At 35.4% G+C, this 23222-nt stretch overlaps 4 protein-coding genes across 6 annotated transcripts; 3 read left to right on the top strand and 1 right to left on the bottom strand.

The window, feature by feature from the left end:
- The first annotated feature begins 453 nt into the window (after window positions 1-453).
- LOC122599215 lies at window positions 454-7972 on the top strand. 3 transcript variants are annotated; one of them, XM_043771681.1, is made up of 11 exons: window positions 454-591; window positions 1312-1469; window positions 1568-2054; window positions 2657-2804; window positions 3133-3243; window positions 4191-4899; window positions 5100-5315; window positions 5947-6019; window positions 6428-6603; window positions 6861-6927; window positions 7627-7972. In XM_043771681.1, exons 1-11 carry the CDS (start codon window positions 579-581, stop codon window positions 7785-7787), a joined length of 2319 nt encoding a protein of 772 aa, XP_043627616.1. In that variant the 5' UTR covers window positions 454-578; the 3' UTR covers window positions 7788-7972. The 3 variants fall into 3 exon arrangements, with proteins under 3 accessions (XP_043627616.1, XP_043627615.1, XP_043627617.1); XM_043771680.1 differs by having other exon boundaries at window positions 5097-5315; XM_043771682.1 differs by lacking the exon at window positions 6861-6927 and having other exon boundaries at window positions 5097-5315; window positions 7627-7739.
- Window positions 7973-8136: 164 nt separating this feature from the next.
- Window positions 8137-10143, bottom strand: LOC122599216 (cytochrome P450 94A1-like). Its single transcript, XM_043771683.1, has 2 exons — window positions 9474-10143; window positions 8137-9259 (listed from the first exon to the last, which is right to left on the bottom strand). The coding sequence occupies exons 1-2, from the start codon at window positions 10090-10092 to the stop codon at window positions 8295-8297; spliced, it is 1584 nt and encodes a 527-aa protein (XP_043627618.1). The 5' UTR covers window positions 10093-10143; the 3' UTR covers window positions 8137-8294.
- Window positions 10144-11473: 1330 nt separating this feature from the next.
- Window positions 11474-15223, top strand: LOC122600014 (prolyl 4-hydroxylase 1). Its single transcript, XM_043772644.1, has 12 exons — window positions 11474-11745; window positions 11979-12038; window positions 12165-12224; window positions 12505-12557; window positions 13037-13102; window positions 13347-13421; window positions 13573-13647; window positions 13911-13981; window positions 14079-14130; window positions 14235-14324; window positions 14641-14733; window positions 14987-15223. The coding sequence occupies exons 1-12, from the start codon at window positions 11676-11678 to the stop codon at window positions 15092-15094; spliced, it is 873 nt and encodes a 290-aa protein (XP_043628579.1). The 5' UTR covers window positions 11474-11675; the 3' UTR covers window positions 15095-15223.
- Window positions 15224-17539: 2316 nt separating this feature from the next.
- Window positions 17540-19271, top strand: LOC122600739 (pentatricopeptide repeat-containing protein At5g59600-like). The gene has a single exon (XM_043773494.1). It carries the CDS (start codon window positions 17544-17546, stop codon window positions 19137-19139), a length of 1596 nt encoding a protein of 531 aa, XP_043629429.1. The 5' UTR covers window positions 17540-17543; the 3' UTR covers window positions 19140-19271.
- Window positions 19272-23222: the final 3951 nt, after the last annotated feature.

Below are 23222 nucleotides of genomic sequence, written 5' to 3'. Positions count from 1 at the left end.
TCTTCAAGTACTTTAAGCAACGTATAAACCTGAAACAACTAATCATACAATAAGCTATATATCATAAAAATAACATTTTGAGAATAAGCAATGTCTTTGTTAGTTTGTATCGATAAATGGATGGATATTTGTTAATCACTTTCATTCATTCGTTCCACAAGAACAAATATTTAGTTCGTTTACATCTCAAATTAGAATCGTTCATTAGTTTAACAATATATACATCCGTCGCCCGTCGGGGTCAACGATTTAATTAAATAGTTAATAACTAACCACTGAAGCAGCAATAGTTTTTTATATTTTCTTAAACTCCGTATTGATAAAAACACAAAAGAAAAGAAAATAGGAAAAAGACAAAGACGAGCCGTTGGAAACTTGTGGGAATTAATTATTACGAGTAATTAATTAATAATAATAATAAACTGAGTTGATTGGCAAGTGTCAAATGGTATGCACAGTGCCAGACACACTGACACACATATACACACTCAAAAACACACAAAGGTTTGGTCTCTTGTCTTCATCATTTGGAGACTGAATTTGTTAAACACACCTTGTGTGTGTCTGTAAATCCGAAAATGGTCTTCCAAGGTACAATTTTACTTCCTTTCAGGTTTCTATAATAATTTTTGTAAGTGTTATAAAATATCAATCATTGAACCACATTTTATTGATCTTGTATAAAAAAGAAATATAGTTTCTTGATTATTTTCTTTTTTGCTGTTTTAGTTCGCTGAGGTAATTAAAGTTTACAAATTGACAAAACCCTGAAAAACTCATCTTTTATTCTTGATCTTTTTCTTCATAAAGCTTATAAATTTTGTCATCTTTTTTACTTTCTGTTTTTCTTGGATTTTTTTCTTTGTAAACTTTTTGATTGTGACAATGCCCTTCAAAACCCTGTTTTTTTCTTTATAAAGTTTCTAAATTTGACAAAACACTGCAAAACCCTTTAATTCTTGATCTTTTTTCTTTTTGTGTGTACTTTTTATCTTGATCTCTTGAAAAAGTCATAAATTTGACTAAACCCTGTGAAACCCAGTTATGGTTCATTGAAATTCAGGTAGAAACTTTGTCTGATATTTAAAGATAACCGAATTTAGTATTGAGGTTGATTAAACTGGAAGTTATGTTTCATTGAAATGTAGGTCTCAAATTTGCAAATCCTTAATCTGGAAGTTAGACATAGTCTAATAATCAGTTTTGTGTTGAAGTTTAGAATTGATTTTGTTCGAGCATTAAGTGATTCTGTTATCGTCTTAATTTCTTCACAACCACTAATTTATCTCTTGTATAAATGATTTAATCCAGAGGCCATGGACATAGATTTGCCAACAGAGGCTAGTCCGACAGAGGAGACTGTTGGAGCATTAATCGAGTACTTGGTTGGTCCATTGCTACCTTTGAAGCATACCGACATTGCAAAGGAGACTCCATCTGAATCAAAACAAAAGTCTGTTGCCAAACAGGTAAATGTTGTTACTTGGTTTTGCATTTGTCCGTTGCAAGAGAGATTTAATTGTCAAGTGCCTTGGTGGGGTGTAATTATTTGATGATGTGATTTCAGGTTCATGCAGTTGCAGTACTTTACAATTACTATCATCTAAATGACCACCCAGAAAGTGAATTCTTAACGTTTGGCCAGTTTTGTAACCTTGCCATAATGTTTAAACCGAGTATACTACCTCATATGAAGTACATGTGTCAGTCAGATCACCCTGTTTTAGATGACCCGGAAAAACAGCTTTCACTAACAGAGAAAGCAATTATGGATGCATGCACCATATCTGAGACTTTGCTGGATGCCTCTGCTAATGTCTCGAGTATGATAAAAGAATGGCCTGTAACAAAAGTGGCAGTCTTACTAATAGACTCACAGAAAGAGAATTGCTTCCTACAGTTTGACAATGGAGTATGGTCAGTCATAGAGAAGGATCTTTTTCATGAAGAGAGTGGATTTGGGAGTAAGGGAAACAAAAGAATGAGGAATTATAATGAAGAAGGGGAAGATGGGTTTCAGCAGCTCGCATTTTCAGCTGTGAAGGAATTAACAGGTAAAACATGGGTTGTTCGGGTGGGCACTGTATCAGGTAAAACGCGGTAATTTTTTTTTACAGGTCAAGGTGATATCGGTCAGGTTAATTGACCCGAAACACTTTTTGTCCAAAGATCTTTTAAAATATAGTGTTAGTGACATGATAACAAAAATGATGTTGTTTCATCAAAAAGTTTAACTTTTTGAATAATATGATTCTGAGGTTCTATGCATCAAAATACTCTTTGGGTAACTTTTTATCTAATAGATACAAGTTAATCCATTATTGTCTTGTTGGCCGTAAGTAGAATATCTTTATGTCCAGTGGCTAAATTAGAGAGAAAGTGAATGCACAATGCTATTTATTAGACTTGGCATATCCTAAATGAAGCTACAAAGCAGAGCATGCAACATGGTTAATACTCATGGTAGCCTTAAGAGAGATCCGTTATTATTGTTCTACCCTGTCCACTATATCTCTGTATCCGAAATTCTTTACCAACATAACTCTGGTGATCAAAATGATAATCCCAGGATGAGAGTGCTATTCTTTATATGTTCATTTTGACAATTTAACTGAATTTGATCTTAATACTTAGATATGATTTTACTCTGAAACAGGAATTGGAAATGGCAAGCTAAAGGTTTTGGAAAGCCATGTAGTATATTCACTGAGTCGAGCAAAGACTGCTACTAACTTTTTCATAGTACACAGCACCCAATCAATCAGCGAAGATAATATGGTACCTATTCAAGATGTTATTTCTAGGTTAGTACTAGTTTGTAGCTCTTTTGGGGGTTCATAAACAGTTGAGTATTATATTGAAGACTTTAAAACCATATTGACCCACTTCACTTGTTTCTTTTTAAGCTATATTTATTAATAGTACCCAGCTGAGCTGTTAGGCGGTTAGCCCGAAAGGATAAGCAAAAGTAACCCATTTTCATATAAGTGGGTTGTAATTGCCCACTCTAATACAATGGTTATGCATGTTTCTGTAACAGCTGTCTCAGATATGCATACATGTATATTATTTGAATGATATTTGTATGAAAGCGCATCATCTAACGTAACTTACTGTACTATTATTGTGTAGCTTACAGGGCCCTGTGGTAAAGAAGAGTTCGGGCAGCTGGGTAATAACTCCTGTCGTTGAATATTATTACCTGCTTCCATATGCTGCAATTATCTCAAAGTTGTTCTCAAGGTAACTTACTTTTGCCTCTAGGTTTAATACCCCAATTTCCTATGTATGTGTTTGTACTGATATTCGGTACATGTCAAAAAAATAGATATCTTGGGAAGGTTGGGTAACAGGTCAAAATGGGTACACTAATGCGCCACTTGCCCCACAAGAAGACTGTTTCATTGTGTATACCAATGAATCCTCTGGGCGCAACTTATCTTCATAAACCCTTGTATTTGAAAGCAATATTCTAGTTGTTTATTTAAGGAAGAGGAAAAGCTCAACTGTTAAAAAGCTTTGAAAAAGTTTGAATCTTGAAGTAGATATGCGATAACGTTTATCCTCTTGCATTTTCCCTGCATCTAATACATGTTTTACATGAGTATGTAGAGTTCAGTGACTAATATAATTTAGATAGAGACCAAACCTTGCGGTAGAACGACTTGATTATTTTTCCCTTTGTTTTCTTCTCTATCAGTGATGAGGAAATGTGCACACTTGATTATGAATGTTAGTTTGTGGCTGACATATTTAATAAAACTTTAATTAGTATTCATTTACAAGTGCTTTATAGAGAAAGAATGTATTGCAGTTATCGAAGAATCAAATACTGTATATTGTGACAAAGATATAGATAGACATCTAGTACATATAGGAATCGTACCGCATTAGAAAAGTGAAGGTACAATTACAACATCTAACTACATATGCAAGTCAAGAGTTGTCAATACTTTTGCGTCATGCAAATTTTTATGTGTAACCCTTTAACTCTTTAAGTGTTTCAACATTTCCTTAGAAGTCACAGTTAGGGGTGTTTGGTATCAACTTAATCGATCAGCCAACATTAATTACATTCTTAAGTGATGGGTTTAACTCCAACTATTTAGCTATCAAGTCACGCTGAAAAAAAGAGTCAATACGTAGCAGTTTCACTTGCCTGATGATATAGTGCTATATGAATGTTGCAGAGGGTCAGGTAGCGTACTGCATCAAGGTGGAAAAGGAGGTGCAGATACAAGCATCATTCGAGCCTCACACAAGTCATTTGATAAAGTAAATGGTATAAGTAAGAGAGTCTCCCACAACCTACAAGTTAAGTCAATATTGGACTCGGGAAGTGTGCTTAGCAGCAATTCAAGTAAAGAAGAACCTCTTGATAGTCGAGTTACCAAAAATGGCTTTATTTCCAACACATGTAGTCAACCTGTTAGCAAGGTGCCAGATGCAAGCACCATTAAAGGCTCACAGAACTCATGTGAGAAAGGAAATGGTGAAAGTAATAGAGTCTCTGATAATGTCCAAGTTAAGTCAAAATTGGACTCAGCAAGTGTGTACAGCGTAAGTTCAACTGAAGAACCCCGTGACAGCCGTGTTGCAGTCAATAGCTTTAATACAAACGAACATAGCGAACCCATCAGCAAGGTGCCAGATGATGTTGTGACTTCTCCTTTGAAAGGAAACCTTTTTGACCGAGCAGCCAAAGAAACTGATAATTCTATTGGCAACAGAATCACAGGTGCTAGTTGTGATAGTATGAAGCAGAAAGATATGAATGGATCTTGCAAGTCTGAGTCAAACACTTTGTTAAGTGGAACAATCAGTAGGAGCATTGATAAGCCACTCAAGGTTTATCGACATGAAAAAAGGACCACTTCAACTAAATCAATTAGCACCAAGGTAAATCAACTTTATTATGTTTTTAGTTTGACATTATCACTTTTACATTATTATTTTTGTATTTAGAGGTCTTGCAAATAAAATGGAAATAAGAACAAAAACCTAGATATAGATAGTGAAGATCAAGAATCTAAATAAATGAACTCGTGGGAATAGAAGTTACATTACTTATGTAACAATAAGTGTTTGGAATCCAGCAGGAAACTCTGGAGGACTCGAAGAAAATGTTGATCATTAGTCAAACCAAAGATGGAAATCCTGATGGTGAAAAAAAGTCTTGCATGGTCTTGCATAATGAGGATAGATTAGTAACAGTGGATCATGCGGTTGAAGACTTTCACATCACAGTGGATGCAAAGAGATTTGAGTTGTCAGAGGCTGCCCTTCGAGCTCTTTTGCATAAAAGACAGAAATTGGTATGCTTCTATTCTCAACTATTAACCCCGAATATGTGACATGATATCATGCCTTTATACAGATGTGGCCAAAGTGGCCAGTTTGGACTTAGGCGGGTTGGGTAACACCTTCTGACCAAAATTCTGATACTACATATATCCTACAGGATAAAGTATCTATATTCTAGAAGGGTATCTTTCATATTATTTAGTTACCTTTATTAGTAATAGCTTCCTAATCAAGCTATAGGATTAGTATTAATATGTCATTAGGGTTGTAATTCTGAATATGGATGAATTGAATCGAGTCACTACAACTTTTAGGAGATCCTTGCTTCTCGGTATCAAGCTGCTGCTTTCACCTTAAATAAGCAAATATGCATAGCCAGTTTTCTCCATCCAAACACTTTGAACCTGTTTATTGTGTATCTGTGTTTAAACTTTAAAGAAAGCAACAGGCACAGGTGAAAAAAGCAATCCCAAACACTATCTGAATCACTGTTTTGTGAAATTTTGTTGTCCCGCAATTCTCAATTGACAAATATTATTTGATGCAATACAAGTGTAAGGATTTATTAGTTGGAGGCTGAATTTCTCTTCCATGATATCTGGGCTGTTTTGGGAAATATTGATGTGGTTTGTTCCCTTGCAGTATGATCAACAGCGCATTATAGAAGACGAGTTGATTTCATGTGATAAAAAGATTCAGGCAATCATGTGTGGTGGTATGACTATGTGCTTTCTTGTGTGTTTTTACGATCATATATGTCATCAGATAGTAATGCTAGGGGTGTAAACATGAATTGACTTAGTTGCTTGCATCGATTTTGAGTTGCAGATAATGGTGTTAGCATCCATAACTTTTACAATATGCCAGATAATTTCTGCTATTGGGTTCTTCACTTCTTTGGAATGTAGTCGTTGCAACTTAAATAGTTGAAATCAGATAGTTAGATAGTCTATTTATTAACGCTAAGGATATCGTAAATTTCTGTCAATAAACTGTTCTGTTATAGGAACTTTATTCTAGCTTCTCCGGATCTGATAATTTTGACCCTAGATAACCAAAAAGAACAATCAGAATCACTTTAATCTAAATGTTGTCTTTCGTTTGTTTTTTCTACTTATAAAAGGTGTTGGAGATTGCTTGGGTCTGAAGCTAGAAGCTGTAATTAATTGTTGCAATGAAATTTCCCAGCAAGATAACTTGGAAGCTCAAGAGCATGCGGAACTGCATGGTGATAGAAGCTTGCCATTGTTAGGAAAGAGCTTGTCTGAGGCTCAACTCACATTGAGAAAAGCATGCCAGGCAAGTCTTAGCATTTATTTTTACTTGTTTCTTGTATGACTAGATTCCTAAATGGTGATTACGGGTACCAAAATAGATGATCTGGGAGTGGTGGGAAAGGGCTCATGTCATAATGTCATAACTAGTCATTTTTGTTTTGATCAAATGGGCCGTGTTGACTTTTTGTCTATGTATTTGAAACCTTTAAAGTTGTTGCATAAGCTTATAGGTGTCATTGTCTGCTCTATAAACACCCTTACAAAATCTTATATTACCAGGAGTTGGATGATATTTGTCTATCAAACAATTGGATGTTGCCATCATATAGCACAACTCGTTCAGATGGTAAGAGAAAAATCTTTACCTTTTTTTGCACTATGCTTAATGCTATTCTCAAATTAGCGGCTCCTTTTTTTATTAGTTTAAAATACTATTTTTCCCTATGTCCTTGTTGTGACAATGTAAAAGCCTAAAAGAACATGTTGATGCTGTTGACTTTGGATTGAATTTGTAAAAAAAAATGTCACTACGGGAGTTGACTGGGGATGAATTGGCACTTTGCTGTTATGACACATGACATGGATTATTTTCTTTTATTTTTCTACTTTTTTTTTTTTATCATTATTTTCATTTTAATGTATTGCACTTATAATATAGTGACCTTCGCATGGTAGTTGTGTATAATAATAGCAATCATAAGTTGTTTGGAACCTTGAGAAATCCTTTTGAAAGGATTCCAAGGTTATGTTTGGAAAATTTTTGTAAAAATGAGTTTTTTATGTGAATAAATAATAAAGAATGAAAAAAAAATCCATGTCACATGCCATGTCAACGTCCACGTCACCTGTTTATAAGTCAATGTTGTTGCAACTTATAAATTGATATGAAAGACAACTTTCAACTTGACCATTTGGCTGGTTTATAACCCATATTGACCGTTTTTATACATAAATGGGTCAGAACTGCCATCCTTGGCTAATAGTGAACTGCTCCTCCCTTATTTGTCCTTGTGCCAGTTATGACTTTGAAACTTTCTTTGTGTAGGCGGCTATGTAGCTAATGTAAGTGTTAAAGGAACTAATTTCGAGTGCTCAGGTTTGAGTGGCATACAACCAACCATTCATGAAGCAAGAAACTCAGCTGCGACACATGTGATCGCAAAGTTGCAGCAAATGGCCAGTGAGCATAATAGCTCCCCGCTTTAGTTTAAGATGTCTGTAGCTGTGTCTGTTTGCATGCTAGCAAGTATCCATTAGAAGACCCATAAACCGCGTGACGGGAATGCTTCTTATATGCGTTGTGTGTACAGTAATTATGCACTATCCCCAATGGTTTTCCTGTATGTTCCATTTTTTCGTTTGCTCGCTATGGATCTTCGTTGCTTACCTTCCGAAATTTGTTGCATTACACTTTGAAATAGTTTCCGTTTTTTAGATCGGAGCTGACAAACGACATCAGTGCTAGGCCAACGTGCCAGGGTGGTTCTGGTACTCTGTTTTTTAGCTGAAGAGTTGGCAATTTTTATTTTTTAGTTGAAGGGTAAAAATAAATTAATTTAAACAAAATATATGACTACTAGGTAAAAAACTTTATAACATAAGTATGAATTTCCTCTTGATGTCTGATGAAGATCACTCAGTGGAAACAAATATGCCAGGGTAGTTCTGGTACTCTCTGTTTTGAGTTTCAGTGCAAGTATACCCAAACCGTTGTCATTCTGCATGTTGCCTTCTTCTCTTTAGTCGTACAGGTAATCCGTTTTTCATACTCAAAAGAAGAGATAGACTATACGGCGGGTCTAACATCCTTTCTATCGTCCCACCGCCATCAATCACCTCAACCTCAAACTCATACATGATTGCGATCACCACAGACTTCATCTGCAAATAAGCCATCTCTTTCCCTAAACACATTCTAAACCCGCCATGAAAAACTGGATACTTGAACTGATCTAATGGTTGGTATACCCCATTTCCGTCCAACCACCTTTCCGGTTTAAACTCTCTACAATCTGAACCCCAAATTCTCTCCATTCTCCCCATTGCGTATGCCGAATAATCAGCAAACCACCCTTTTCCAACGTATGTACCATCAGGTAACATATCATCATCAACGGTCAATCTAGAGTTTATGGGCACAGGTGGAAAGAGTCGCATAGACTCTGATAGAGCCGCATGAAGGTAATTCAGCTCCTTCAGGTCGTCAAAGTTAAGGTTTTTCGGGTCAATATGAGTAGAAAACTCTTTGTAGATCAAATGTTTACAATGCGGTTGTGCTTCTAATAACCAGAAGAACCAGGTAAGCGCGGTTGCAGTTGAATCTTTACCTGCAAGGATGAAGCTGATTATAATGTCTCTCAAAAACCTCCTCCTTTCACCATCATTAAATCCCATATCTCTGCTTGAAGCCATGAATCTCGACAATAAATCTTCGTTACTTCTAGAATGATCATCGCTCTGTGCTTCTTTCAAATTTATTATATTGTTAGCAAAATCATTCACAATTTGAATCGCTTCCTTGAACCTCCTCTCGTTACCGATGTTGAAAAACCTATTGATTTTCCACACCATGGGCAGTGGAGACATGAAGCGGTTGGATGTATGCTCCACTGCCGCATCAAAAGCTTGAATGAACAACCGCAGATTAATGTTGGAGGAACTTGATGACGATGATATCTCTGCATCAAAAATTCAAATACTACATATGTTAACCACAATATATAGATTATGGTTAAATTGATGCACAAAGCTATTGATGCACGATGATTTTCATGATGCACTGTAATTTTCAATGAAGAGAAACTTATTGTTTTATCTGTTTTACATTAATACCTGTTAAATAACTAATACGTGGGAATTAATTAAATGAAATTTGTTAATTAAATTACAAACCCGGATCGATTCCAAAAGCGACGCTACATATGTTGTGGAAGCTGAATTTACGAAGAGCTTGCTGCAAGTCGATGATGGTGTCTTGATCAGATGAGGCAGCAACCGATGAATTGTTAAGACGAGGGATGAATGATTCAGAGAGTTGTGACTGAAGGGTTTCAGATATGAAGGTCCTAAGGGACTTTGTACTGAATTCATGACTAGCAATTTTACGTTGCCCCGACCAAAGTTGACCATCGCTATTAAATATGCCATTTCCGAGAAGCTCCTCAAGGACAGTGGTGAAACGGCTGCCTTTGATGTAATTCGGAAAGTTGGAACGTAGGAGGTGGTGGATATTGGCTGGATCAGCCGTGCAGATACCGTGGGAGAGGTTGAGAAAGCCGTTGACTTGGAGAGTTAGAGTTGGGGTGTTGGCTAGCATGTCGGTCACCCAGTCGTGGAACCGGTGTCGGTTTTTGATGAAACCCATGAGGTTTCCAATGACCGGGTAGGATTCGGGACATGGGGTTCGGCGGCTGGATAGATGGGTTGTGATAGAGAGTGCTGATAGAGATACGATGATGATGAGGAGGAGAATGGAGAGATAATGATTGTTGATCATTTCTACTCCTACCATCGTTTAATTATTAGTTATCTTGTAGTTACAAAAAAAGATAAGGTAAGCAATCCTTTCCTTTGTTTATATAAATCGAATTAATATGTATTTTTAAATATATGTTAAAAGATTGTTTTGATGTAGTGAAAGCTACGTTTCAATAATGCCAGTCATGTAACAACAAACATGAACGTGTTAACTTGTACTACATCCAAAAATGTGTTTACTTATAAAAATAAACATGTCCTAAAAGGTCGTATGACAAATTTCAAGGTAAGTGTAAACTGCCTATATATATTTCACCCGAATTCCTTATTGAGCCCGTCGTTCGGTGAAACTATATTCTGCCCAGGAATCTCAATAAAAACCATCCCCGAATCAACAAACTCACCACATTTTGTATTTACAACCACACCAAAGTATTCGCCACAAAAACATCCAACTCAAAACCAGTCATAACCACAATCTTAATTATGTATCTGCTTGTCACCAACAATATCCTTTTTCATCGTGTGCATACCCTGAAGTAGACCAACCAAGCAAATCCGGTTCAGGACTTTCGTCGAGCAAGTTGCGTACAGCCGCAAAAATCCCACATTTGGAATTCAAGTAATCAAATGCCAGTTTGATCAAATGGGAATGGATTTGTTGTCCTGCATTGAGAGATTTGATTGCCAGCATCGATATAATAGTTGGACCGGAGTAGTAAAACGAGCCCGGGGTCCATTCGATGTGGTGGGTTAAATCTAAGGTAGTGATCAAACTGGTACTTAAACAACAAAGAGGTATTACCCAGCCACACGTCATGTTAGAAAAGTGCTGATTCTCTTTCTAATGGGTGGTGTACTAATACAAAAATCAAATTGTCATCAATTTTCATAATTGTAGACCACATCGTGTTTCGAGAATATAACCGGCAAGGAAACGAAATTGAATACTTAGATGGATAGATATAATTTATAACATTCTATCCATAAGAGTGGAGAGGAAAAGAGAGGGAAGATGAAGTTTTCCTTCCTAATCACTTCAAAAATGAGAGGAAAAGTCTTGGAAGCAAAAACAACTACGCTTTCCTCTCTTCTCCTCTCCAATCCTTTCCTTTCCACACATAAAAAATCTTAAGAATGGATTTTATCCTCTCCATTCCTCTCCTTTCCGCACTTAAAAATATCTTAAGAATGAATTTTATAGTTTTCCCTTCCCTCTCCACACTTAATTAAACTAAACAATACAGTGTAAAAGTTGGATTAAAATTAAAAAACAAAGTTTAAAAATCTTGAATATTAAAATCAAAAGATCAGAATCTCATAACTATAGTAAAGTTGTCAAAGTTCGAGGACTGAAGTGGTTTTAATCCATGTTTTACTGGGGTGAAGTCTGAAGTTTCCTGAATAACAAGTCATAGATCGGTTATCAACGAAGACCTGCTAATTAACTCAAAGTCACAGTCAAATCGAAACCGCTAAGCAAGAAACAGCATTCAGATTCAAACCATGGGCGGTTGACTAGTGTTAGTTGAAATTAGAATTTGTTGAAACGGTCGGTCACACAGACAGCATATATATCTTATTAGTCGCCTGTCGGATCGACTGGATCTTGATTCAATGGGTGGTTTTTCTTCCATGCGAATCGTCGTTGCTTTACTTACACTTGTCACCATCGGAATGATTTTCGGTATCTCATTTTCTTCTTTTACATCCTCCTTCCTCATCATAATACGAGTAATAAATTATACGAGTAATTATCTATTTATTTCTATTTCTATCATCTTTTCATTTGTTAAAAATAATATATACTGATTATGATTATATCTATATATATACCGTTAATCTCACTTTGCTTTTAGATAATTTTTGCTGAATGTTTAGTTATGTTAATTAATGACAACATATACAATTATAATGCAGGAGCTTTGCTTCAGTTGGCATTTATTCGCAATTTGGAAGATTCTTCTTCTTCTTCTTATGGTATATAATTACGATATATATCTCAGAATATATGTGTTTGGCTCTAAATCTCTAATCTTTTCTGACTTAGCTAAAAGTTTATCTATTTCGCCTTTACAAAATTTTGATTATGTATGTTATTTGCAGGCTCTGCATTTCCTTCGTTTAGACGAACACTTGTGGGTCAAAATAATGACTTCCCCTCAGGTCGGTATGTTACATTTTGTACTTCTGGATAATAAATGTGCCGACAACTTGTCTCTGTTGGTCCTACAGTTATATATTTTAGGATCAGTTAATGTTGTTAGTTGCCTTTGATTAAAAAAACTATCATCTTTTAAGCTCAGTTTTTTAGTTAGACCTGAGGATTTCTAGGTGTGGCATCTTTGTGTGTTTTTATCGTTTATCTGTTCAGTGAAATCAACAACTGAACTTATGTAAAAATGTTCTTTTTCTAACCTTTTCTTTTACTTTCTAATGGTTTCAGTTGTATCTAGTTGGGGGAATGACAAAGACGCTGCAATTTTACGCGTTGGCTATGTATGTTCTCAATCTATACCCCATATGATGCTTGCTATTTTAACTGTTAGTTGTCTACTATAACCTTATGTCAAGCAAATGCCGTGGATGCATAGATAAAAGTCATTGAGAATCTGATGAAGCTTTGCTTGATGCTTGATCTTTCTTTCCCTAAATAAAGAATATGCTTTTGATCTTTGCGATAAAAAAATAGGTACATAGGTTTCACATACAATGGAAAAGATGACTAGGAGCCATCAAGTCTTAAGAATGTATTTTTTTTTTAAGGAATATGCATATATCAAAACGGAAAGGATAAATGAAACATTACAATAGAGAGAACTTGTGTTTTCTCAGTATATATTCTTTTATGTGATAATCCGTTTATAAACTTTAGAGGAACAAACTTGTCCTAGATAATGCTAATGTATGTCTTCCTACAATTTGGTCATCAACATTTTATCTGATTTTCTTATTCTCATTTCCCCTTGTAACTGCAGGTTAAACCTGAAATAATTAGCTGGTCTCCACGAATCATTGTGTTTCATAACTTTTTGAGCTCAGAGGTACACAGATGATATGTTCACCTTGTTTCTACAGGTTAACTAAAATTGTCCTTCGTATTGTCCATAGTGCTTCCACACTCAATTTTAGGGTTATCCAGAACTCAATTGATCTAATGATTTGTTAAACTTCACATTTTCAATTTTTATACTTTTGAAACCAAAAATGTTGTTGGTCCTTGGATGTTGTGAGGATAATTGTTGGTGAATGCTTTCAATCAATTTCTGATTCTGATGACTATTGTAGGAATGTGATTATCTTAGAGCACTAGCCAAGCCCCGTCTTCAAGTGTCTACCGTCGTGGATGCAAAAACTGGAAAGGTATGTTAATATCCGGAATAAATTAGTTTTGTTGATAGTTCACATTTATCATCAAGTTTTAGCTGTTCTTTGGTGTTGGATACAGTTATGATAGCCAAGACTGTCCGTAAAAAATATGTATGCTTTCTGATTGTTTGCGTGTCTATAATAGGGAATTAAGAGTAACGTCCGGACAAGCTCAGGCATGTTTTTAAACCATGAAGAAAGGAAATATCCAATGATACATGTTAGTATGCTCCTCTCAGATAATTCACATATATACACATTGATACAGACACGGCGAGGGTCAAGTAAGAACCCTAAATGTGGTAAAACGTGAGAACTACTAAAAAATGCCACCATGTATTTATCTTATGTGCATTACATGTGTTTATTGGTGCATTTCTGGCTGGTTCTTATGTTCTCACCATATTTAAGGTTTTTTCATATAGCATTTGACAGCTTTAGCACAAATGAGCATCAGCATAACGTGTTTATTTGCATAACCAGGCAATTGAAAAACGGATTTCTACGTATTCTCAAATTCCAGTTGAAAATGGAGAGCTCATTCAAGTGTTAAGGTGGGTTTTGTGTTTGTCAACTTCTTAGTTAGCATTTTATTTCTCGGGAATACTAATACTTGTTCAGTACTAAGTGCTAACATCTACAGAAGCACAGGTATGAACCAAATCAGTTTTACAGACCCCATCATGACTACTTCTCTGATACGGTAAAGAGCTTATTATATCTATGCGTTCTATGCTTTTTTCTCTTCTGTAATTCAGTCGACCTATGTTGTCATTCGGTTTAGAGTATTATATTTTTTCCTTGCAGTTCAACTTGAAGCGGGGCGGTCAAAGAGTAGCCACAATGCTGATGTATCTGACTGATAACGTTGAAGGGGGAGAAACGTTTTTTCCTATGGTAAGTGTGACTTCTTGCCTTTGCTTACATGTGCTCTCTCTTAAAAAGTAGATACAGTGGGGTTTTTTTTTGATAAATCATAGAGCTCAAGCATAGCGAATACATCCGAAAAATATGCTATAAGCCAATGCAGCCAGAAATATAGATTTTTGCGAATAAAGTTTATCAAAGGATAGTATACCTGCTTTGCTAGTGTAATACCAGAATCAACATATAATGTATATGTTCCCACTCTTCTCTATAACTTGATTATTTTCTTTCAAATTTATATTTGGTTCTATTGAACCCATCTGTTCTAACATGTATGGTCTATCAGGCTGGTTCACGTGAATGCAGCTGTGGTGGAAAAATGGTGAAGGGACTTTGTGTTAAACCGAATAAAGGAGATGCAGTGCTTTTCTGGAGCATGGTTTGTTCCTCTAGACCCAAGTTTTTGTTTCTTTTAATTAGCAACGATATATCTTTGCCATAGTTTTTTTTTTTTGGTTAAAAACTCTTAACCATTCTAGATATACCTAATTGAAAATACGCTAAGATAGCTATTTACCGTCATTAGGTTCATCCCATTCTCACGTAATTGATTATCTTCTTTTGGTTTCTGAAACCATGAACGTTTTTCAAATGATATTTTATGTTTATGTATGTGTTATGGGTGCTTGCAGGGGCTTAATGGAGAATCAGACCCTGACAGTATACATGGAGGTTGCGAGGTCCTCTCAGGAGAAAAGTGGTCTGCTACGAAATGGATGAGACAGAGAGCTACTTCTTGAAATTTGCTGGATCTATTCACAAGTATAGTGTCAATTGTTTAGTTATTAATTAATATATATACAAGTAGCAGATACTTTGTATCATTTTTGGTGAGAAATTCAAACCTAGCTATATCAAGTCTTTTAACATATGGAATATTCAGTGAAATAGGCTTGATGTTTGTTCTGTCAGATTTTTCTGAAGGACTTGGCACACTATTCCAGACTATAGAGTGTAGAACATCAATTCTCCATGTCACATGTAACGTTGGCTTGTGACCCAAAAGCCAGATTGAACTCAAAACACATGAATCATGCCACTGCATTATAAATTATAAACATACGACTTGTATTTTGTATGAACACTACATAAAGCGCTAAACCATATTTTCAACCCTACTACACTACTGCTACTTCACCATTCAGACATTATAGTTTTCAAACAAACACCTAAATTAGAATACAAAACCGAAATACCCCTTCTCGTTACCATCCCCGAGGGATACCTTTGGGGTTACCGCAAGGAGGAAAACCCCTAGAGTGAGACTCGAACCCAAAACCTTACTAAATTGACACAACCTCCCACCACCCCATCTGAGAAAATACTTGGCAAACCCCCACCATCTAAGACCAAATTCATTAACAAATCATCAAGACTATAGTCTAGTAGTAAAAGATATGGACTATAAAAAGTTAAGGTCAAACAATTCAAAATATACAAACAATATATGAACAAAAAACTTCTACAAGACCAATTCGATCTCCTGTACTAATTCAATCAACACACTCCCTTCGTATACCATGAGTTACATATGTATCTCTATAATTTAAATGTTTTCTGTATCAAAAGTCAATTTCTTGTTTATTCAATCTAAGGTGGTGTTTTTTTAAGACTTACTAAATTAAATTATAACTTAATCAAAAATACTTAATTCATTAAGTCATCAAAAATATTTGTTTTTTGACTTAATAAACAAAAAACAGATGTATTGACTTAATCCATACAAACATTACTTATTCATTCAGTCAATTAATCAATTCAGTCACTTAATGCATAAAATAACAAACAAGCTCTAATACAACCATACACCTAAACACTTTAAGTTTCTATGGGCAAAGCTATTTGTATTCGAACATATGTACCAAATACATCTAATCTATGAATCTATCTATGGATGTTCGGGATTGCTTAGTTTTTTATCTGATTTTTAAGCAGTTAAGTAATGACAAATACTCTTTAAACTGTTAATTTACTTGTCTTATTAAAAATTAACCATTATTTATAAGCATGCAGTTACACGTTTATTTTTTTTAATAAAAAAATAATTATCCATACATAAACTATCCCAATTCAAGCCTCATTTTTATCTCTTCTCTATCTCTATCTCTACTACATTATAAAACATTTGTTCCCTTCAATTTTTTCAACTTTACACAATTGAAAACCCCAAAATACCCATATTACTTATTCATAATACCTTTAGAATAAATTTCAACCACTCATTCTTTTTACTCTCCTCAAATCTTAACCACTCATTTTTTTTTCTCCTCCATAAATTTCTCTAATTCATTCAAAATCTTTTATCTCAAAAACCATAAATCGATAAATTATAAAAAATTATATGGGTGTTATTAAAATTTCATGCTCTTTCATTAGAGATGTTATTCGATATACTTTCGATAAATTTTTAAATCCGAGGGTGGAGCCCGTACGGCTAAGACATTTGACTATAACATTCTATGACATCACAACCTATGACCTATTACCTATGTTGTAAAAATCCCCGATACGGTCGATTCTTGAAAATCGGATCGTGTATCGGCCTTATTGGGAGTCGAGTATGTGAGACTCGGTCTGAAAATCGGCCAAGGTGTAAGACTCGAGTCAACTTGGTCAAGACTCGGTCGGATCGGTCAAGTCTCGGCTGGATCGGAACGGTCAAGCAAAGTCAATTTTTTTTAAAGCTTTTATTAACTATCTTATTGTTTTTAGACAATTATGTTTTAGTTGAAAAATTATGTTATGTTTAAGTTTGAAGTTTTATATATATTTTTAATTTTTTGTTATATATAATTTCAAAAACTATTATTTTATACATAAAAAGCCCACTATTCACCGATCCGATTCCGATCCGATTTTTAAAAAATCCTGTCTCCCCCCTCGCCGATCCGATCCCGAGCCGAGTTCCACAACCTTCCCTATTACAACTTATGACCTATCACCCTACTATCTTACCGCTGCAACGCACGGATACTTATTCTCTCACACATGAACGAGAAGGAAACGGCGGAAACTCACCTGCCGGAAACCTTCCTCCGAGCCTCATCACACATAGTAAAAGTCTTCTTTCTCATATGGAGTAATTTTTTTTTTTTTTATTATTATTATTAAATTTTTTTTTTTATTATTATTATTCTTTTTTATCTATACAATAACTAAACTAGGTCATCCAATCATTATGCTAGTAGTATGAAATATCATTTTCTTTCAAACCAATTTCCCATTAACCCCCATAATTTTGCCACATTATTACAAAAAATTTTAAAATCAAAATCATTAAAACCCTGCAAACAAATTCATGCCCAAATCATAACATCAGGCATTGACATGAACACATTTTCTCTACATTCAAAATTAGTTGCTGTGTATGCATCTTGCGCTTGTTTCACTTCTGCACATTCAATGTTTCAAATCACACAAAATTTAAATGTTTTTGCATACAATTGGATGATTTCTGCTTTAACGTTTAATGGGTATTTCGAAAAAGCACTAAAGTTCTTTACTTTACTCCAACAATCACAAAATCTTGTTCCAAATACTTATACTTTCTTGTTTTTATTGAAATCTTGTGTCGGTTTAAGGGATTTAAATAAAGGTAAAGCTGTTCATTGTGTTATTAATAAGTTTGGGTTGCAATTTGATTTGGATGTTGTTAATGGGTTGATTGATATGTATTGTAAATGTGGGTATTTATGTTATGCCCGCAAACTGTTTGATAAAATGTCTAAACCAGATGTTGTTTCTTGGACGAATATGATTGCTGCATATTCTAATGCGGGATGGGTTATGGAATCACGGGTGTTGTTTGACAGGATGAAGTTGGCTGGTTTGGAACCTAATGAGTTCACCTGGAATGCTTTGATTACCGGGTATGCTAAAGCTGGAGATTGGGTTGGGGCATTTAGTTCGTTTTCTAAAATGAGTAAAACTGGTTTGGTTCCTGATGTGGTTACTTGGAATGCTATGATTTGTGGTTTTGTACAAAGCCAACAGGTTAATAAAGGCGTGGAATTGTTTAGAGACATGTTGGTAGCCGGGGTGAGGCCTAATCCGGTTACCATTACTGGTTTACTTCCTGCAATTGGATCCATGGGTTCTGTTGATTGTGGGAGAGAAATTCACGGGCTGATCTTTAGAGCAAATATGTATAACAACGTCTTTGTTGCTAGTGCACTTATCGACATGTATTCTAAATGTGGGTGTGTAAAACACGCAAGAGACGTTTTTGACTCCATACTATCCAAGAACATTGCTTCATGGAATGCCATGATTGGATGCTATGGGAAACATGGGATGGTTGATTCAGCCATTGAGCTTTTAGACAAAATGGAAGAGGAAAACATGCAGCCGAACCAAGTCACATTGACTTGTGTTCTTGCGTCTTGTAGCCATAGTGGGTTGGTCGACAAAGGTTTGGCTATATTTAAGTCAATGAGAGAAAGCCAGCGGGTTGAGATAAGAGACGAGCATTATGCATGTGTTATTGACATCCTTTGTCGTTCTGGGGAAATTGAAGAAGCGGATGATTTAATACACGAGTTGGGTACAAAAGTGACTGATTCGATGGTTGGTGCTTTCTTAAACGGGTGTGTGGTTCACAATAGACCAGATTTGGCTGAAAAAATTATGAAAACAGATTTAAAGAGACCTGGAGGATTTGTTACTATGTCTAATATTTATGCTGGTGAAGGAGCGTGGGGAAAAGTTGAGAAGTTGAGAGAAGTTATGAAGTTGCAAAAAGTCCAAAAACAACCTGGGTTTAGTTCTGTATCAAACAATGTGTAGTTGTTTTTGTTAGTTGGATGTGGTTATCACGTCTCTTGATCTTTCGTGTTTGTTATTATGATGTCAAATTTTGTTGTATAACACAAGTGCTTGGTAAGTTTTATAGACGGGATTCATGATTTTTTTACTTAACCGTGTGTCAGATAATAGTCTCATAGATCGGTGACTTGCTATTGACTGACTAGTTAATGAATAAGTAAATAAATCAAAGTCACAGTAAAAGTGAAACTGGTATGCAAGAAAGAGCATTCAGGTGGAAAAACCATGGGCGGTGACTAGTGTTAGTTAAAATTTACTAGTGTAATACGAAATTAATATATAATTAACTAGTGTTATATAACTAGTGTAATACCGAAATTAATACCGAAACTAATATATGATTAACTAGTGTTATACCCGGCCAACAATCAGACATATATTTTAATACGGATTATAATTTTAATATGTCAACCGTTACCATCGGATAAATAAAATTTATTGTTAAACAATACAACATAAATCATAAAACATAAAACTTTGGTGGCGAAATAATAATTGCAACATTTCTTGAAAGATAGAAATAAGAAGTGAAAGGACCCAACTCGATAAACCGAAAACATAATTATTTTTTTTTATACCCCACTCCGCCGCAGTGGGTCGAGGACTCCCCATTGCGCCGCAGTGGATATCCTCGGCCAGAACTTGAACAAGCCCCACTGCACCGTAGTGGGTTCGACACATCTCCCACTGCGTCGCAGTGGGAGGAACCAAAACTGTTTCCGTGGGATTCTACTGCGCCGCAGTGGGCAAAGTCACCCCCACTGCGCCGCAGTGGACCACCTGACAGCAACCTTAAAACTCATTTCAACCATGAACAACTCGTAACTATCAAATTTCGAACCAACAGTTGAAAGACACTTTCTAGAGATTTATAACAACTTCATAAACACATTTTAAACACAATTACAACATAGTTTGTTTCATAAATCCAAGATCAACCCTAACGGGTCATTTACCCGTTTTGGCAACAATATCGCCCAAATGCGACAACTTCAACTTCCAAAAACTTTACAACTTGAGCATTTACAGAAATGTTACCGAAACATGACTCCAAAACAAAATGTACCATGAGCCAAAGGAGAGGGACAACTAGGTATCTACACCAAAAGATTGTCATCCATCCAAGGATGACCTAAATACCTTCAAGAACTTCCAAAGGTTACTTCAAGCTCTAATTCAGTTTTCTTCAAATCAACAACACTAGTTCCTTCTTCTGGAACTACCTTTAAGAGTGTAAACAACTAAAATATAAGCAAAGGCTTAGTGAACATACTTGCATACATTTACGAATACGAATGAGGACATAGTACAAGGACTTTCACATGTAACCTATGGCATCATCATGTCACATTTACATATTCACCTTGCACACAAACAATACATATATGGATCCATATAAGCTAAAAATCATATCTATCGGGATTCTTAGGCCTCATATCACATCAACTATCGGGATTCTTAGGCCCCGGAGGTTCTTAGGCCTCATAAACAGTGCCCCACATGGGATTCATGCCAAATCAATTACCATGCTTGGAACATTCACATCTCATGGTAATTGACCCAACGTAAACATAAAGGTATGCAAATATACTCACCTCCTCCGCAACAAGGACAACAAAGCTAAACAATAATGCTCAACAAGCTCAACCTATGATCATATCATAAAATGCATAAGCTTTTATTCACAATTTGACTAGCTTAACCTAGTCACACACACTTACTAGCCTTTTCTAAACCCAAAACCCAACCCATTTGTCATTGAGTTACTTTCATTCTTATAATAACACTAGGTAGCTCATTCTACCATTTTCATCATCTTTTCAATAACTAGCAAAATATTCATCTTTTCTCATAACTTCAATCTATCACAAGAGCTTATCAATTTCATAATCAAACACATTGTATAACTCAATGACAACTAGGTTAACTAAGGAATTGGGAAAAATTAACCATAATTCAATTTCTAGCAAAACCCCCAATTTAGTTCATCCATGAACCCTAATTTCAAAAGAAAGATAAAACTAAATTAAGGGAATTCAATATCTCAAGATTAAATGAGCTAATTCAAGACTTAAATTGAAAATCCTCATTTCCCTCTCTTCTTCGAAATTTTCGGCCACCACCACTTAAAACTCACAACCCTAGCTTTTCAATTTCTTGAATGAAGATTATATGATGGTGATGTTTAGTATGATGATTTCCCTTTTTGAAATAGAGAGAATTAAGCTTTTGATTTTGAGAGAAAGGGATGGAATTGCATGAAGGAGTAGAGATGAAGAGAAGTGGAATATGACTCATAAGTCATATGGATGGTTGGCACTTCAGGGGATGCCACGACCCATCCCACCTTTTTGTGGGTATTTTACCCGCTATCCGCTAAAATTCCAACTAAATTAACCCCATAACTAAAAACAAAATACTAAGAAATTAATTAAATGTCAAAACTATAAAAAGAGGTTAATTTCTTTTACCTTAAATTAATTAGGGTGTTACAAGAAGATAAAAACTTTGATGGTGAAAAAAAAAGTCTAAAACTTTAATGGTAAAAATACAAAAGTCTTATAAAAAAGTTAACTGTTAATTGTGAAACATTACTACTTTAAAAGTAATGATATAAATCAAAATAAAAACACAAAGAAGACATGTGACATCAATAAAACACAAAGAAGACAAGTATAATCTACACAACACACTAGTTAAGAAATGTAAAAAACAAACTAAACAGACATGCTAGCTGCTAAGCTAGCAGCCTCTGGCAAACTGTTTCACTATTCACGCGAAATGTTTTTATATATGTTATAATATGTTCCCACTCTTCTCTATAACTTGATTATTTTCTTTCAAATTCCATCTGTTCGGACTATGAGGGTGGTTCAAGTAAATGCGGCTGTGGTGGAAAAATGGTGAAGGGACACTGTGTTAAACCGAATAAAGGAGATGCAGTGCTTTTCTGGAGCATGGCTTGTTCCTCTAGACCCATATTTTGTGTTTCTTTTAATTAGCAACGATAAATTTTTGGTGTAGTTCTTTTTTGTTGTTGTTATAAACTCTTAACCATTCTAGATATATGATAGTGCACCATCCTAGTTAGCACTATGGCTTGACTAAAACAACATAAAGTAGCGTACACTCCTGAATACATATAAAGCAGCATAGCTCCCGAATAAAGTAATCGCATGATCCGAACCAGGCTCCGGATCCAACATGATAGAACGAATAGATTGTCATCTGAATAGCACGTGGTCGACCAACAGGACAAGATGATGTAGTACTAAGCCAATTATTGTTGAGGAAGGTACGTTCTCAACGGGCTCCAAACCGTACTAAGACGTCATAGGAGACAAGTACTCAGATCTTGTCTCCTCAGCCTCTATAAATAGTCCTCTCAATCATTCATTTGAGGATCATGTTTTCATACACCTACACATTTTGCTCTGATTATTTTAGTGGCGTGGAGTAGCCTCCATCACCAATAGGGAACCGCCAATAAACATAATCAACCTTCTTCTGACCCTCCTTTAGCAAGTTCAACCCTTTAGTAATTAGACGACGAAATACGTTGAAACAATATACCTAATTGAAAATATGTTAAAATAGCTATTTACAGTCATTAGGTTCATCCCATTCTTACGTAATTGATTTTCCTCTTTTGGTTTCTGAAACCTGAACGTTTTTCAAATGAACGTTATTCAGTGAAATAGACTTGAAGTTTGTTCTGTCAGAATTATTTGAAGGACTCGCACACTACACTTCCTTACTATAGAGTACAGAACATAGCTTTCTTAAAGACTCCATGTCACAAGTAACGTGGAATTGTGACCCAAAACCACATTTGAAATTGAAACATATTAATTAGGAAACTGCATTATGAACCTACGACTTGTATTTTGTATGCGCTAAACCATATTTTCAACCTCACTTCATTACTACTACGCCATTCACACATTATTGTTTTCGGACTCGCATTTCAGACAAACACCGAATAAACCGGACAAAAGAAACTGTAATCCGAATACAAAACTGAAATACACAAGCTTTTGATCA

Source organism: Erigeron canadensis, chromosome 5, assembly GCF_010389155.1.
Source record: "Erigeron canadensis isolate Cc75 chromosome 5, C_canadensis_v1, whole genome shotgun sequence".
NCBI classification, from domain to species: domain Eukaryota; kingdom Viridiplantae; phylum Streptophyta; class Magnoliopsida; order Asterales; family Asteraceae; genus Erigeron; species Erigeron canadensis.
This window is presented reverse-complemented; position numbering and strand designations above follow the sequence as displayed.

What these genes read in the sequence shown, in the direction of transcription:
- LOC122599215 (XM_043771680.1), top strand. An exon ending in AGCTGTGAAGGAATTAACAG is followed by an intron (nt 2,055 to 2,656) that starts GTAAAACATGGG and finishes ACTCTGAAACAG; the next exon opens with GAATTGGAAATGGCAAGCTA. An exon ending in TCAGGCAATCATGTGTGGTG is followed by an intron (nt 6,020 to 6,427) that starts GTATGACTATGT and finishes TACTTATAAAAG; the next exon opens with GTGTTGGAGATTGCTTGGGT.
- LOC122600739 (XM_043773494.1), top strand. Translation starts at nt 17,544, where the DNA reads ATGAAATATCATTTTCTTTCAAACCAATTTCCCATTAACCCCCATAAT.
- LOC122599216 (XM_043771683.1), bottom strand. Translation starts at nt 10,092, where the DNA reads ATGGTAGGAGTAGAAATGATCAACAATCATTATCTCTCCATTCTCCTC. An exon ending in CGCTTTTGGAATCGATCCGG is followed by an intron (nt 9,260 to 9,473) that starts GTTTGTAATTTA and finishes TTTTTGATGCAG; the next exon opens with AGATATCATCGTCATCAAGT.
- LOC122600014 (XM_043772644.1), top strand. Translation starts at nt 11,676, where the DNA reads ATGGGTGGTTTTTCTTCCATGCGAATCGTCGTTGCTTTACTTACACTT. An exon ending in TTCTTCTTCTTCTTCTTATG is followed by an intron (nt 12,039 to 12,164) that starts GTATATAATTAC and finishes TGTTATTTGCAG; the next exon opens with GCTCTGCATTTCCTTCGTTT. An exon ending in ATGACTACTTCTCTGATACG is followed by an intron (nt 14,131 to 14,234) that starts GTAAAGAGCTTA and finishes TTTTCCTTGCAG; the next exon opens with TTCAACTTGAAGCGGGGCGG.